The sequence below is a fragment of the Cricetulus griseus genome, chromosome 2, assembly GCF_003668045.3.
Source record: "Cricetulus griseus strain 17A/GY chromosome 2, alternate assembly CriGri-PICRH-1.0, whole genome shotgun sequence".
Lineage (NCBI taxonomy): Eukaryota > Metazoa > Chordata > Mammalia > Rodentia > Cricetidae > Cricetulus > Cricetulus griseus.
This window is the reverse complement of record NC_048595.1, coordinates 368,336,631-368,352,214: the sequence shown is the minus strand read 5'-3', so window position 1 is coordinate 368,352,214 and position 15,584 is coordinate 368,336,631. Positions and strand designations below refer to the sequence as shown.

Below are 15,584 nucleotides of genomic sequence, written 5' to 3'. Positions count from 1 at the left end.
GAGCAGGTGCAGCCTGGGGGTACAGGTGGGCTTTTTCTTGACAAATCCAAACACGGAGGTTTAGAATTAGCCACAAAATCCACAGACCTGGAAAAATAAGTGTACTTGAAGACTAAGCATGCCGTAGACCCCTCCCCCCCCCCAGACTTCATGTCCCAGGGAAATAAAGACCACATTCAACACCCACACATGGCCAAGATTATCTCCTCACAGCAGCTGCACCTGGGGCAGCCCAATAGGACTGGTGCGGTGGATGTGTAGTTTGAACAGTGGTGTGTGTTCTGGACAACACACACTGCTCAGTAAGAGAACCCAAAGAATTCCAGACTGTATTGGGAGAAGGCTGAAGGCATGGGCTGTGTACTCCAAGCCCATTCACAGAACTTCATGAGAGAAGACTGCGGGCAGCTTGGGCTCCTGGGGCCACTGGGTGAGCATCATGGAGCAGCAGGTGCCCCCTGGCACATTGTTTTGGACCACAACACTTTCTGTTCACATACTGCCATAAGTTTCAAGGTATCACCCTGAAGAGGAGAACACTTTGGGGTCTTCTCTGCTGCCTCTCATGGAAGGTGAGCATGTATTACTTACACCACAGGCCTAGTTACAGAATAAATAGCTTTAATGGCCAACTGAACTTGTCATTCTGGGAGTCCTGCAGGTCCTATGGAGCATCTGGCCTATATGGAGTGTGGTGCTGGCGGGCTCTGCTACTCACTGATCACATGACACTGAAAATCTCAGGCAGGCTGGTAGATGCGGGTATTGAAGATGGACTCTGCAGTAGGCAGGGACTTGATGCCAGTTAGCAATTAACCGGGCTTCTTTAAATAAATGGAGAAATTCCTCGAGGTGGGGCTGACTGCTCCAGCTTTATCAGTCCAGCAGAGACTCCAGAGGGCCTACTGGACTAGTGTGCTGCAAGGCGCCCACTGTACACCCATACTTCCCAGCCATTCCAAGGGTGACTGCTTGGCATGGCACAAGCCTCAGGGATGGACCCGCTTGTGGACATGGAGGATGAGAGGCCCAAGTGGGACAACAAACTCCAGTACCTCCTGAGCTGCATTGGCTTTGCCGTGGGGCTGGGTAACATATGGAGGTTCCCCTACCTGTGCCAGACCTACGGGGGAGGTAAGTCACCTGCTTTGCACCATGCCCTCACTCTAGCTTTTTTCGCCCTTGAGTGGCAACTGTCTGTTCTTGGAAATACTGTCTTGCCATTATCCAAAGAATAGCCTATTGTCTTTTTGTTGTTGTTGTTGTTGTTTTGTTTGTTTTTTCGAGACAGGGTTTCTCTGTGTAGCTTTGGAGCCTATCCTGGCACTCGCTCTAGAGACCAAGCTAGCCTCGAACTCACAGAGATCCGCCCACCTCTGCCTTCTGAGTGCTGGGATTAAAGGCGTGTGCCCCCAATGCCTGGCTTTAGCCTAGTGTCTTTGAGTCAGTTCTGGTATCCAAACTTCTGGTATCTTGAATAAGGGTAGGATGTGGTACAGCTGCTGCCTGTCACATCACACCTTTGTCCTGGATGTAAGCAGAAGACTCTGGGTTCCTATCACTGCCTTGGTGTCCAGCTGGACTCAGGGTTAATTTCTTCCTGGTTCTTTGTATAATTGTATAGCAAGATGTTTGACTCCACCAGCGATCCACCCCAACGCCAACACAGCAGCTCTCCCTGAGAGCCCAGAGGTTCTGCAGGACACCTAGGACTATGAACACTATTTTATTGATCATTAAACTCTACTTATGAGAGCCTATTACTTAGTAAAGGAGCCAAGTCACCCCTCCCCCCCAGCCTCCCTCCCTCAGATACCTGTTTCCCTTCACATGGCTACAAATTCAGGGCACACACTGATATCTCTATACTGGGGGTGCAGGAGGAGACATATAGGCTGTACTATCTTGAGAGCTAACGTGGAACATCTCCCAATGGGTTGTGACTTTTAGGGGTCAGGCTGGGACATCAGGCTGACCTGTTCCCCAGATTTTCTTAGCTTCTACAGTGGGTGTGAGTGTGTTTGTGTGGAGGCCAGAGGACAAACTCAGTAGTTGTTTCTCAGGTGGCACCTACCTTATTTTTTGGTACATGATCTCTCATTGACCTGGAATTTACCAAATAGGCTTTGGCTGGCTATCCAGAAAACTACAAATCTCTCTCTCTCTCTCTCTCTCTCTCTCTCTCTCTCTCTCTCTCTCTCTCTCTCTCTGAGATCACAAGTGTGCACAACCATGCTCAGCTTTTCACATGAACTCTGGGACTTGAACTCAGATCCTCATGCTTCCAAAGAAAACATTTTAACACTAGGCTATATCCTCAGCCTACAAGATACTACCTTAAAAACATAAGCAACAGGAACAAGAGGGATGAGTTGGGGGGACGGCTGAGAGAGAGTACTGGGAGAGACAACTGGAATGGGGGGCATCTTGGGGATGAACTAGAGACCTAGAGCAATGGAAATTCCCAGGAATCTACAAAGCTGACCCTAGCTATAACTGCTAGCAATGGAGGATATGGAGTCTAAACCGTAATCAGGCAAGACACCACCAGCCACATAACCTTCAACCTACAATTGTCCTGCCTACAAGATTTGCTGGAGTACAGGCGATGCAGAGATTGTGGGAGAGGCCAACCAATGACTGGTCCATCTTGAAACGAATGCCACAAGAGGGAGTCCACCCCGACACTGGAGGGCCAGGTTCCTAATGACATTCTCCTGTATTCATAGATTGGTGCCTACCTAGCCCAGTTGTCATCAGAGAGGTGCCATCCAGCAACTGATAGAAACAGTGCAGAGACCCACAGCCAAACATTAGGTAGAGCTTGGGGGAATCCTGTTGAAGAAGATGGGGAGGAAGGATTGAAGGATCCAGAGGGGTCAGGAACACCACAAGAAAACCTATAGAATCAATTAACCTGGTCTCATAGGAGCTCACAGTAACTGAACAGACAACCAGGGAGCCTGCATGGGACTGACTTAGGCCCTCTGCATATATGTTACAGCTGTGTAGCTTGGTCTTCTTGTGGAACTCCTAACAGTGTGAGTAGGGGCTGTCCCTATCTCTGTTGTCTGCTTTTGGGACCCTATTCCTGGGCCTCTGGATTGCCTCTTTCAGCCTTCAACTTCATGTACCATGTTTGGATGATAATCATGGGAGGCCTGCCCTCCTCTGAATAGAAATGAAGGAGGAGTATATGGGGTTGCAGGGGGAGATAGGGGGAGTCTGGGAGGAGAGGAAGGAGGGGAAACAGTGGTTGGGTTGTAAAATAAACAAACTTTTTTTTAGGAAGGTAAGAATATAAGCAACAAAGGCCCTAAGGTCTGGGTGGGATCTCCATGTCACTCCTGAGGTCCCTGCTGCTCCTCTCCCTGGCAGTATTACCCAAATACATGCTGGGAACAGACACTGCTCTTGTGAGCACTGCCTAAATGTGTCATCATTTCATTAACCGCGCTGATCAGCTGTGGGCATCCAGGGGTTATCTGCTTGCCCTGTGTCCCTGCAGGGGCCTTCCTCATTCCCTACTTCATCGCCCTGGTCTTTGAGGGGATCCCGCTCTTCTACATCGAGCTCGCCATCGGCCAGCGCCTTCGAAGGGGCAGTATTGGGGTGTGGAGGACCATCTCCCCCTACCTTGGTGGATTAGGTATGCCCCCTTCCCAGACCATGTCACCTGCTCTGGACCCTTGGGGACCTCTTAATTGAAGGGTGGGACACACCTATGATGAGAGACATAGGAAAACAGGGCAAAGATGGTTGGAAAGACACAGAAGCTGCTGTGGCAGGCCTTGCATAAAGGGAGGGTTTCATGCTGTTGTCTACCTGGCCTTGGGTGCATTACTGTGTCTGCAGGCCTGGGCTGCTTCTCAGTGTCCTTCCTGATCAGCCTGTACTACAACACCGTTCTGCTGTGGGTCCTGTGGTTCTTCCTCAATTCCTTCCAATACCCACTGCCCTGGAGCACTTGCCCACTGGACCTCAACAGAACAGGTGAGAACCCACTGGGGACTTGGAGGTTCCATGTGTGGCATTGGAGCAGATGCAGGTGGAGTTACAGAGCACATACCTCAGGTCTCTCCCCCAAAGGGCACATTTGAAATCCAGTCCTTCAGCTCCGGTCTTGGCCTCTGACTACCTGCTGAGCCCAGAGCCCTCTGGACAGATTTGTTTACAGAGAGACACCTTGCCTCTTGCAGAGTTTTTTTATCTTAGCCTTGGTTCCAAAGGGAAGCAAGGAAAAGTTCCTAGGGACCGAGGAGGTAAATTAGTTGATAAAGTGCTTGCCTCACAAGCGTGAGGATCTGAGTTTGATCCTCAGAACTCATGTTGTACGTGCTGGTGTGTGTTTATAATCCCAGTGCTGGGGAGGCAGAGAAAGGAATACCCCGGGGTTCACTGACCAGCTGGTCTAGCCTAGTTGGTGAATGTCAGACCAGTGAAAGATTCTGTCTCAAAGAAGATAGATGGCATTTCTAAGGATGATACACAAACTTATCCTTGGCCCTCCATGCACACATGTACACACACACACACACACACACACACACACACACACACACACACACACGGCTCCTGAGCCCAAAAGGGAGGCATTAAAAACAACCCAAGGAGACACAATGTACCTTCTGGTTCCTGATGAACTGATGCACTCCACTAGGCAGTGATGCATTCAGGCTAGTCTGTATTTCTCTATATGGTTTCTTAGTAATCAAGGAAGTATGTAACCTTAACAAGAAAATTGTTCTTAGACATTAATGCTGTTTACCCGGTATGACTTACAGTTTTCATATTATCCTGTTAACTACAACTGTATTGATCCCAGAAATTGCCACTATCTTATGTTTCTGATAAAGATATAAAAAGTATGTTTCCTCTCAAAAAAAAAAAAAAAAAAAACCACAACCCAAGGAGCCCTTTCAAGGGCAGCTCCAATAATGACAGGCCAGCTGTGAAGGGCCTGCTATGCTGGCTCACGGGTAACGCTTGGGGTATGATGTGGACTGTCTCCAAATTCTGTGGCGAGCCTGTAATAGTGCTCTTGGCTGTAACAGGCTTTGTGCAGGAGTGCCAGAGCAGTGGCACTGTGAGCTACTTCTGGTACCGGCAGACTCTGAACATCACGCCTGACATCAACAACACAGGCACTATTCAGTGGAAGCTGTTCCTCTGCCTGGTGGCCTGCTGGGCAACTGTGTACCTGTGTATCATCAGAGGCATTGAGAGCACAGGGAAGGTGAGCTGCCCTGCCTGCACACTGTGTGTGAGGAGCCTGTGTGTTGTATCTTAGCTTCTTAGCTTCTCAGTGCTTCCTTCGTGTCCACCCTCCTCTGTGTGTATTTGTTGAATGTGTGCGCTTGTTGGCAGCATCCCACTGGGTCTCTTTCATCCCACTCTGACCACCTTTACTTTAGTGGGGTGTTTAGGCCATTCACACCTAATGTATGTCACTAGGATTAACTCTTCCATCAGGTTGTCTTCTGCTCCTGTTGCTCTTTCTCTGGGAAGTTACATCCAAGTTTCTCTTGGATTGCTACAGAGCTGCCAAGAGCTCTGCCACTGCCTGATCCACTCCTATCCCTCCCCCCACCCAACACCAGCTGACCCCATACATCCTGTATCTTTAAGAACCTCCTCCTGTTTCTCTTTCCCTCTTCCCTCCCTGCTTTGGCATTGCTTGTGCTTCTAAAGTGTTAATAGCACAAGCATTGTCTGGCCCTGCTATGAACAGGTGATTGTCTTTCAGAGACAGACAACAGTGGTACTACTGGTTACTGCTATTCTCTGGCAGCGGTGGGGGTGGAAGTGGGAGTGTGTGCTTTAGAAGCCCCCCCCATGTGTCATGCTCAGGTTCCATTCGGGTGGCCATTTGGATCCTCACACCCTGGCTCTGCCTTTGAGTGGGGCCTGCAGGTTCTGCACAGAATCCACACAGCCTGCTGTGTTCTCAACAAGCTCTTGGAAATGTACCAGCAGGTCCTGTTGTCTGTCTCCTGGGGCTTAGGAATACACAGAGATTACTGTCCCTTGCATTAGGCACACACAGAGATCACTGTTCCTTGCCGATCCTTTTTACACGGATATTTACTGAGCAGAAGCCTGAGATACCAACTGAGGACCGGTGCTGGCCCAATGTAGGAGGGGAGAGTGTGGTCAGGTGTAGACAGCGCCTAGCCCTGTGGCCCGTTGGCATGTCAGGGAAAGAGGATAGCATAGGGAGGACATTGGCCATATAGATAGTACCCAGTGAGCCTAAAAGAAGGATTGGAGGGAGCCTGAAGAGGGGATCAGAAGGATACAAGGTCAGAAACAAAGCTGCCCAAGAAAGATTGGGCGGAGCCCATAGCTTTTGCAGAAGAAGGGCATAGCAGGAGGAGGCTGGGAAGGTAGCTGTAGAGGGGGAGGCTGGGAGCGGTGGGAGGGGAGGGGGAGAATTGAAGAGAGAAGTCAGTGATATGAGAAACAGGAGGCTGGGGGATAAAAAGAGGGGGCTGGCCAGGCGGTGGTGGTGCTCACCTTTAAACCCAACACTCGGGAGGCAGAGGCAGGTGGATCTCTGTGAGTTCAAGGCCAGCCTGGTCTACGGAGCGAGTACAAGGATAGTCAGAGCTGTTACACATAGAAACCCTGACTTGAAAATAAAAATTAAATAAAACAAATAGGAGGGTGAGGGGTGGGAAAGGGAGGTTGGAGCAAAGGCCAGGAAGAGAAAACCTGAGGAGGGGGGCATCTTTACGGGACCAATCCTTGTTCTTGAGAGAGACCTGTGTGTCCTAGGACCTCAATGCTTACCTCAGCTGACTCCACAGGGCACCACTGTGAAAATGGAGGTACATGTGATGCTGGCCATGAGCCCAAATCATGAGTCTAACCTTGCCCTGACCCCACATCCCCAAGTGCCTACTGTTGGCCCAGTCTCAGAAGAGGACTGGGACATGGGCCCTGGACACCTACTCAGCTGCTCTACAAAGGCTTTCTTGTGGCACAAGCCGGTCTGCATTTCATGCTTTGTTGTCCTCAGGCGATCTACTTTACAGCCCTGTTCCCTTATGTAGTGCTAACCATCTTCCTCGTCAGAGGTTTGACCCTGCCTGGAGCAACAGAGGGCTTGACCTACCTGTTCACTCCCAATGTAAGTAGACCTTATGCTCCTCGGGACCATGGCCAGGGCATGTTGTAAGGTTTGCCAAGGCACTCACAGGAATCTGGAGGGGCATCATAGCTAGATGAAGCATGCAAGATTTCGATCTGGGACGCCTAGAAAACTGAGTGGGAAGAAGACACATGGGGTGCCATTGAGTGCGATACAGACAGAGGCTGACTGGGGACCAGGTGTCCCACCCCTGGAGCAGGTACTGACCCCTGCGATGCTCCCCAGGACAGGGAGATACAAGACTCAGGAGGCTTGTACCCAGAGAGTGTGGCCCTTATAGATAACCCCAAGCATACTTCTCCTAGTGTGAGGACAGCAAAGGCACAGGTGGGCTACCTGGGGCTGAGGGGAAGTCAGCAGAGGTGTGTGAGTTAGTCTAAGACACCCAGCATCAGAGAAAGAGTGTATATAGATAGTTCCTACCCCCAAGAGCACCTCAAGGTACCCTAATGGCCAGGCCTAGGAGGGTAAAGACTCAACGCTCTGGGCATGCAAGTTCTTGAGCCAGGGGCTTGACAGACTCATCTCAGAACTGGTCTCGTGCTACCCCCAGGCCTGTTCACCTCTGAGATGTTAGAACAAGTCACACTGTCCTGCTCATAAGTGTGCCAAATGTTCTGCAATAGTCAGATGGACAAGCTGGTATGGTCTTCCCACTGCATAATGAGGCCACCCCCATTCATTCCAGATGAAGTTTCTTCAGAATCCACGGGTGTGGCTGGATGCAGCCACCCAGATTTTCTTCTCCCTGTCCCTGGCCTTTGGAGGACACATTGCTTTTGCAAGCTACAACCCGCCCAGGTATGCAGCCTATTTGGGGTGTGGTGTGAGCCAGCAAACCTGAGACAGACACAGCAAATTGGAATCACACTGTTGGATAAGGGGAACCTCCTGCGAATTCCAAGTGGGAATTTCATTCTGGATAGGTCTTTTAAAGACTTCCTGAATAACTATTACTGCATTGCTGAAGGACAATGCAGGATGTCCTCTGAAGGCTACCACGTTGGGCATTGGTGGCAGAGTCAAGAGTCTACCAGAGTACTAGGCTCACCCAAGGCTGGACAGGGATGTAAATGGTATACTACAAAAGCCATTGAAGATGCTTCAAGAACCTTGGCCTCTATTTGGAAAGAGTAGGGCACTGACATGGGAAGGCATGTACCATGTGCCACAATGGATTATGATCAGATCCAAAAGAATATGAGGATATCACAAGTTACCTTGACACAGTGGTCAACAAATAGTCTGAAGATGAGCAGATAGGATTAACAGTTGTCCTTGCCAGGTGGTGGCACACGCCTTTAATCCCAGCGCTTGGGAGGCAGAGACAGGTGGATCTTTGTGAGCTTGAGGCCAGCCTGGTTTACAGAGCTGAGTCTCAGGACAGGCTCCAAAGCTATGGAGAAACCCTGTTTTGAAACATGCCCCCCCACACCAAAACCAAAAAACAAAAACAAAAAAAACCCAGTTGTCCTTGCAGAAGTACTCCTTGGTGGACTTTGTGTGAGGTTGTGGTCCAGGAGCATTTCTGCAGTAGTGACAATTAGGCAATTGTGCATGAGCTCCTTCTGTCATGATCTCTGGTTTTGCCTTTTGCTATAGCTGACACACACACACACACACACACACACACACACACACACACACACACAGCTTCATTTTCTTTATGACTTATTTTAAGTTACTCTATTTTTATTAACTTATTTTTAAAAGTGTGGATGTTTTGCCTACTTGTACACACATGTGTGCCTGGTGCTTGGGGAGGGCCAGAAGAGGTCAGATCTCCTGAAACTGGAATTACAGATGTTTGTGGGTGCTGAGAACTTAACTTCAGTCCTCTGCAAGAGCAGCAAGTACTCTTAACAAGCTATCTCTCCTGCCCCAAAAACTTTACTTTTGGTGACAGCATGCACATGTCTTTCACACTGGGCAAGATGCTGACCAAAATGTGCATGACATGTCCATGGACCATAAAAGCATATATGTAGTGTCAAACTTGTTGGTCTGATGCTGACACACACAGATGCTGCTGACCAATACCCAGTCTTCACACAGCCCCCAGCGTGCAGTGTCACTAATCTAAGCCACTGGAGTTAGGGTTAACAAACCAACTTTCTGTGGTCATCACCTCTCTGTAGGACAGAGGATGTCTCTGAGTGTGTGTGATAGCTTACTGGCCTGAATTCACTCAAAGTGCACTTGTATGCATTCTCCTTGGAAGGTAGTCTCAAAAACCTGCATTCATGCCCACCATCCCATTAATGCCCAGACCCTTGGTGTTTCTGAGCTGGGTTGTAGTGGATGAGAGTGGAGAGAGGCTGAAGTCATCCTGGGAGCATGAGATCACCCTCCCATATCCTCCAGATTCAGAGTGAGCATGCTTCAGGCTATAAAGGTGCTAAGGAGGGAATCATTCCCATTTCCTCCCATAGGAAGCCTGGTTCTGACCCAGAAAGCCCCATGATGGCCATGTGCTTGTGTTCAGGAACAATTGTGAGAAGGACGCCGTGACCATTGCCCTGGTCAACAGCATGACCTCCGTGTATGCATCCATCACTATCTTCTCCATCATGGGGTTCAAGGCGACCAATGACTACTGGAGGTGCCTGGACAGGTGAGAAAACTCTACTGGGATTTATAGGTCAAGGTCACGAGACAGATGCCCATACTCTAATCCGCATATGCACAGAATGTGTGGGCATGTCCTATTCTTCAGGGTCATGAGATTAACAGTGTCCTCTGAAAGTTCCTGTCCACTGGCAACCTCAGAATGTGGCTTGATTTGAAGGGAATCTGATTGATGGAAGTAAGATAGGAACTGAGATGATGGTGTAATCCTGGAGTAGGGTGGTCCAAAAGCAACAATAGATGTCCTTATGAGCCAGAAATGGACACAGAAGAGATGGCTGTGAAATAGAGGACAGAGGGGCTACAATGGTACCGAGCAATGGCCACTGAATTCTGGAAGAGGCACACACTGGTTGCTTTTCTCATCACTGTGACAACACCTGACAGAAATAACTTACAACAGGGATTAGTTTTGCTCGTGATTTTAGATTCTAAAATTTAGAAAAGTTCAGTCCATGCTTGCTTGGCCTCACATGCTTGAATTGGAAGAACATCAGAACAGTAAGAATGTGTGGAGATTCCTCAACTCATTTTTAGAGGCGTCAAAGAAATAGAAAAGGATCCAGAGGTAAGTTCTCTCAAGGATACACTTCTAGTGATTTACTTCCTTCTCAAGTTTCTAGAACCTTCAAACCAGCTCTGCCTGCAGTGAGCCTAGGCTTTCACACATGACCCCATATGGGATGTTTTCTGCTTCAACCATTACATGCAACCTCTGCCTCTCAAAACACATGGCTATCTCACAATGAAAAATTCATTCAGTCTATCTCTAAGTGTCCTCAGTCTCAACAGCTGTAACATTGCATGAAAATCCAAGTTCAAAGTCTCCCCTGAGAATGACACAAACTCCTGACTATAAGCAAATGCAACATCAAAAAGAAAGATATTTCTAAGATACAATGGCACAGGAAACATTCTCATTCTGAAAGGGAGGATCAGGAGAATAGCAACAAAAGATCAAGCCAAAGCAAGACTAAAAACTAGAAGAGATGAAGATGAAATCTTGCATTTTTGCACCTGGTACCCAGGACACATGGTAGTGTTATGAGCTCCAGTAGACTTTGGTAGCCCTGCTTCCATGGCCTTGCCAGTTGCAGCTCATATGACCTTTCTCTTGTACTAGTTCTACTTGTCTGCTGCTTTCCTTAGTAGAAACTCCACATTCTTGGTATTGCCAACATCTTGAGGTGTCCACAGCAACTTAAGCTTCACTTTCACACCTTCTCTACCCAGCAGCTGCCTGTGGGAACTTTTACCTCATTTCCTTGCCCAGCTTCCCAAACTTTCCTTTAGAATTCTGGGCAGAAGTCTTAAGTTCCCTATAACTCCTACATTTTACATCTCTGTAAAAGCAGCATCAAGTGGATGATAACAAGATCTGCTGCCTCCTTAATGCCAGATCCCTCACTGATGAGGCGGGAACCTGCCTCTTCCTCATTAATGCCCACAGAAGAGGTGCCCCTATTCTTGGCCCACAGATGGAAGTAGCCTCCCCTTTCCAGTACTGGCCAGACACAGGTATCCATGGGACATCAAAGGGTCTAGAAAGGATTGAGTTCTCATCTGGGGGTTGCTATTTGTTCCAGAACCTCCCTGGAATACTGGAACATTTGCTTGCCACTGTAGAGCATCCAGTCCTGTCCTCACCAGCCTTTTTCTGCTCCTGCAGAAACATCTTGAGCCTCACCAACGAGTTCGACTTTCCAGAGCTTAGCATCTCCAGGGATGAGTACCCTGAGGTCCTCATGTACCTGAATGCTACTCAGGCTGATAGGTTGGCCCAACTCCCCCTGAAGACCTGCCACCTGGAGGATTTTCTGGATAAGGTACCCACAGAGACAGGACATGAGGGCTGTCACTAGGAAACCAGGGTCACACAGTGAGAATGCTGATCTGCAAAAGGCTGGGGACACATTCCACAGGCAACCACAGAAAAGCACCTCAGTCCATCTGCATCTAGAAGACCGGGACATCTTTAGGATGACTCTGCTGGGACACAGAACATAGAGGAAGTAGTCACAGCCTTGTCATAGAGGGCAGTGGATGCTAGGGACCCATAGGCACCAGACTAGGGATTCTCAGGACAGTGGTTCCTGGCCCCTGACCCCAAGGCCATAGATTCCGTGCTCAGCTCCTCAGTATTCCTTATTCAAGGAGAAAGCTCCCTAATGAGCAAATTACCAATACAGAATCAGGTGAAAATATTAGGGTATATTTGTTAGGGAGATGTCTTACTTACAGAGCAACCTAGCCAGCTGGCAGGGGATGAAGTAAGTAGAGCAAGCCAAGGGAAGAAAGAAGGGGCTATCATGTGCGTCCCCTCAGTCTTAAACCTCCCTCACATCACCCTGACCATGCCCTAGGGGGCGTGGCCAGGTACACCTGTAGCCAGCCCCGAGGAGGCATGGTTAATGTGTCCCCTACAACTGCCTTCTCTCAGAGGCATGTCTGTGGCCTATCTTCCCGAAAAGGCAGGGTACCACTTCTGACATCAGAAGGCATGTGTGTATATAGGTCATGGTGTAGAGTGTGTACATGTCACTGTATGGGACACACATGTCATGGTGGGTGTGGGGGCTTGCACAAATGTGGTGCTGTGGGGCATGCACATCTCACAGTGCAGGGTATGCCTATGCCATGGTGTGAGGCATGTGGATATCCTAGTGTAGAGCACACACGTGTCATAATGAAGGTATGCATGTGCCATGGTGTAGGTGTGTATGTGTTGCAGTGTAGGTACACACGGATCACAATGAGGGTGTGCATGCGTTACAGTATGGAGCAGACATGTCACTGCATAGGGCACGTGTGTCATGCTATGGGTTGTGTATATGTTATGGTGGGTACAGGCATCCGTGTGTATGCACGCATGTGTCACTGTGTGAGATGTGGACATGTGACAGTGAAGCATATTCAGGATGTGGGCTGTACATGTTATGATGTGAGTTGTGTGCTGTGCACATGACCATAGCATGGCCTCTGTGTTGCAGAGTGCCTCAGGTCCAGGCCTGGCCTTCATCGTTTTCACGGAAGCTGTCCTGCACATGCCAGGCGCTTCTGTGTGGTCCGTGCTCTTCTTCGGGATGCTGTTCACCCTGGGTCTGTCCTCCATGTTTGGGAACATGGAGAGTGTCATCACACCACTATTTGACATGGGGATCTTACCCAGAAGTATCCCCAAAGAAGGCATGACTGGTAAGTAGATGGGTGGAGGACCTGTCCCCAATGTCCCCAGTTTGCCTTCTGCCCATCCTGCCCACTGTTCAACAACCCATTTGGAAGCAGAGCTCTGGGGCCCATGTTGCTAGGGAAGGCTGGGCCAGGCTGACCTCTAGAGGTTGGGAAACCCCAATGGCCCCAGGTTGGGAAGTAGTGAGAAGGAAATGATAAGGGAAAGGAAGATAGAAGTGGGGAGAAGGGACGAGGAAGAGCTGGGTGTCTCTACTCTTATGCAAACTAAGCCCTGTTCCTAGCAGGTCCTCCCTGCTGCCTGGGAGAGATGGGGTAGGAAGGAGCCAAGGGATGGAGTCAAGGAAACCTGAAAAGTCCCCTGATGACCAGAGCCTCCTGATCCCTCCACTGTCTCTCACCTTGCTTACCTTTGTCCCCAGGGATGGTTTGCCTTGTCTGCTTCCTCTCAGCCATCTGTTTCACACTGCAGTCTGGAAGCTATTGGCTGGAGATCTTTGACAGTTTTGCAGCTTCTCTGAATTTGATCATTTTTGCCTTCTTGGAGGTGGTTGGGGTCATTTACGTGTATGGGATGAAGCGGTAAGCTGTCCCCATGCCCCATCTCAGGGCAGAGCAGGGAATGGAGTTGGTGGTACAGCTGTACCCATAGCTGTCCAGATCCTGGGGAACACTCTGAGATGGTACCTTAGGATCCAGAGTGGGCTCAGGGTGCCCACTGTTCTTGACTTTAAAGGATGGGCTGCCCAATGAGGCCACACAAGGGAGCCTGAGCCAATGTCTTCTGCAGGTTCTGTGATGACATTGAGTGGATGACTGGGCGGCGGCCCAGCCTCTACTGGCAGGTGACATGGAAGGTGGTGAGCCCTATGCTGCTGTTCAGCATCTTCCTCTCCTACATCATCCTTCTGAGCCAGACACCGCCCAGCTACAAGGCCTGGAACCCCCAATATGTAGGTCCTTCCCATGAGCCTGTTGGGATCCCTTAGGCCTGACCTAGCATTTATGGTGCTACCCACGGCTTAGATGAGCTACACATGGTAGTGTAGATAAGACAAGATAAATGGTGGGCAGAGGGTACCTTATAGCTATCAATATGGCCCCAGGCTTTTCACAGTCTCCTAAGGTTGGCTAGTCCCTTCCAGCTGTGACTCCCGGCCTTTACCTATCTCCTGGTCCTCAGAAACACACACACACAGTTCAGAACTTCTCCTGCATCTGTGCCTCCCACTATCATGAGGACAATACTCTCCAAGTCCATCTTAAGGAGAGACGCCAGCAGGGCAGCAGGGGCCTGTACAGGAGGCTGTGTACTTGGGAGGTTTTCACGAGAACTGTCCCATTAGATGTACCTTCTACTTGCCCATGCAAACACACAAGAAGCATCTGCAAGTTGGGTGAGTGGTGTTGCCATGTCACAGAGGAGCAAGATGGGGATCCAGAGTGATAGCTGTACAAAGCTGGCCTTGATAGTTCCCACCCTCAGAAGGGGCTGGAGTAGAGGAAGTCCTGGCCAACATTCTTTCATTTCCCCAGGAATCTGTGTGCTCACTGCTGTTTCAGGAAGTGGGGAAGTGAAGTTGCTACTTTACTTAAGGTGGTGGCCAGGGATCAGCCTGGCTCCACTTGGGATGGGTGGTGTGGTCCCTGCTTGGACACAGATCTGAACACACTCTTCTGTTCCCACAGGAACATTTTCCCTCAAGAGAGGAGAAGCTCTACCCAGGCTGGGTGCAGGTCACCTGTATACTCCTGTCCTTCCTGCCCTCACTGTGGGTCCCATCAGTTGCTCTGGCTCATCTATTGTACCAGCACAGACAGAGGTGGAAGGATACACATCCGGAAAGTGGTCTGAAGCCACAGGAGAGCAGAAGCTGCTGAAGGGCAGAGACAGGGTAGACCAGGGTGGGGAGGGAGACTTGTGCTACCCAGCCCAGTCTCATTACACTCTGTCCGCGACTGAGACCATGTGATTATTGCTTTCCAAGATTTCTGTATGGTGGAAGATTCATAGGTTCAGGGTAGCTGTGTGTTGTCTAATGGGCATCGGTGGGATGCCATTCTTCCAAATCCAGGTTCCATGGGATGCAGTCTGTGTGGACATGGCTTTCCTCTGAAATCCATGCTGAGTGGAGAAGCGCTGAGTGTACTTGGTTGGCAGTGGCAGGCAGTGGGATCCCTTTTCTATGAAAGGCCTCCATATTACTAATTCTAGAAATCCAGCCCCAATGCTGGTCTTCAAAGGAGAGTTGAGCTCGGTGGGAGGAACCTGACATGCAGGAAACCTCTTCCTCCTCCCATATCATCCTGGAGTCACCACATCTATGAAGAGACCCACAAGTGCAGATTAGAGACCATTAGAGAACCCAGTGTCACATGCCTACAACCAGTGCCACAAGGGCAGAGTGGGTGGTCAAAAGCTGAGGAGGTGAGGAGGTTTTTTTTTTTTTTTTTTTTTTTTTTTTTCAAACATCTAATTTTTTGTTTGTCAAGGAAGTACAAAAAAGCTGCTGGTCAGTCAGTTTCTACTCTCTCATGAGAGAGATGGTCATTTATTCACTCACCTCTGTTCACTCACTGTGACTCTTTACTGCCCAGTCCTCTGCAGCCTTTA

General features: G+C 49.4%; 1 protein-coding gene across 6 annotated transcripts; it reads left to right on the top strand.

Moving 5' to 3' along the window:
* Window positions 1–977: 977 nt before the first annotated feature.
* Slc6a18 (solute carrier family 6 member 18) lies at window positions 978–14,851 on the top strand. 6 transcript variants are annotated; one of them, XM_035439164.1, is made up of 12 exons: window positions 978–1,134; window positions 3,509–3,649; window positions 3,856–3,993; window positions 5,055–5,236; window positions 7,022–7,132; window positions 7,842–7,954; window positions 9,639–9,767; window positions 11,451–11,605; window positions 13,050–13,142; window positions 13,393–13,552; window positions 13,761–13,923; window positions 14,660–14,851. In XM_035439164.1, the coding sequence occupies exons 1-12, from the start codon at window positions 978–980 to the stop codon at window positions 14,849–14,851; spliced, it is 1,734 nt and encodes a 577-aa protein (XP_035295055.1). The 6 variants fall into 6 exon arrangements, with proteins under 6 accessions (XP_035295055.1, XP_035295054.1, XP_027255942.1 ...); XM_035439163.1 differs by lacking the exon at window positions 13,050–13,142 and adding an exon at window positions 12,772–12,976 and having other exon boundaries at window positions 11,451–11,607; window positions 13,423–13,552; XM_027400141.2 differs by lacking the exon at window positions 13,050–13,142 and adding an exon at window positions 12,772–12,976 and having other exon boundaries at window positions 11,451–11,607.
* Window positions 14,852–15,584: the final 733 nt, after the last annotated feature.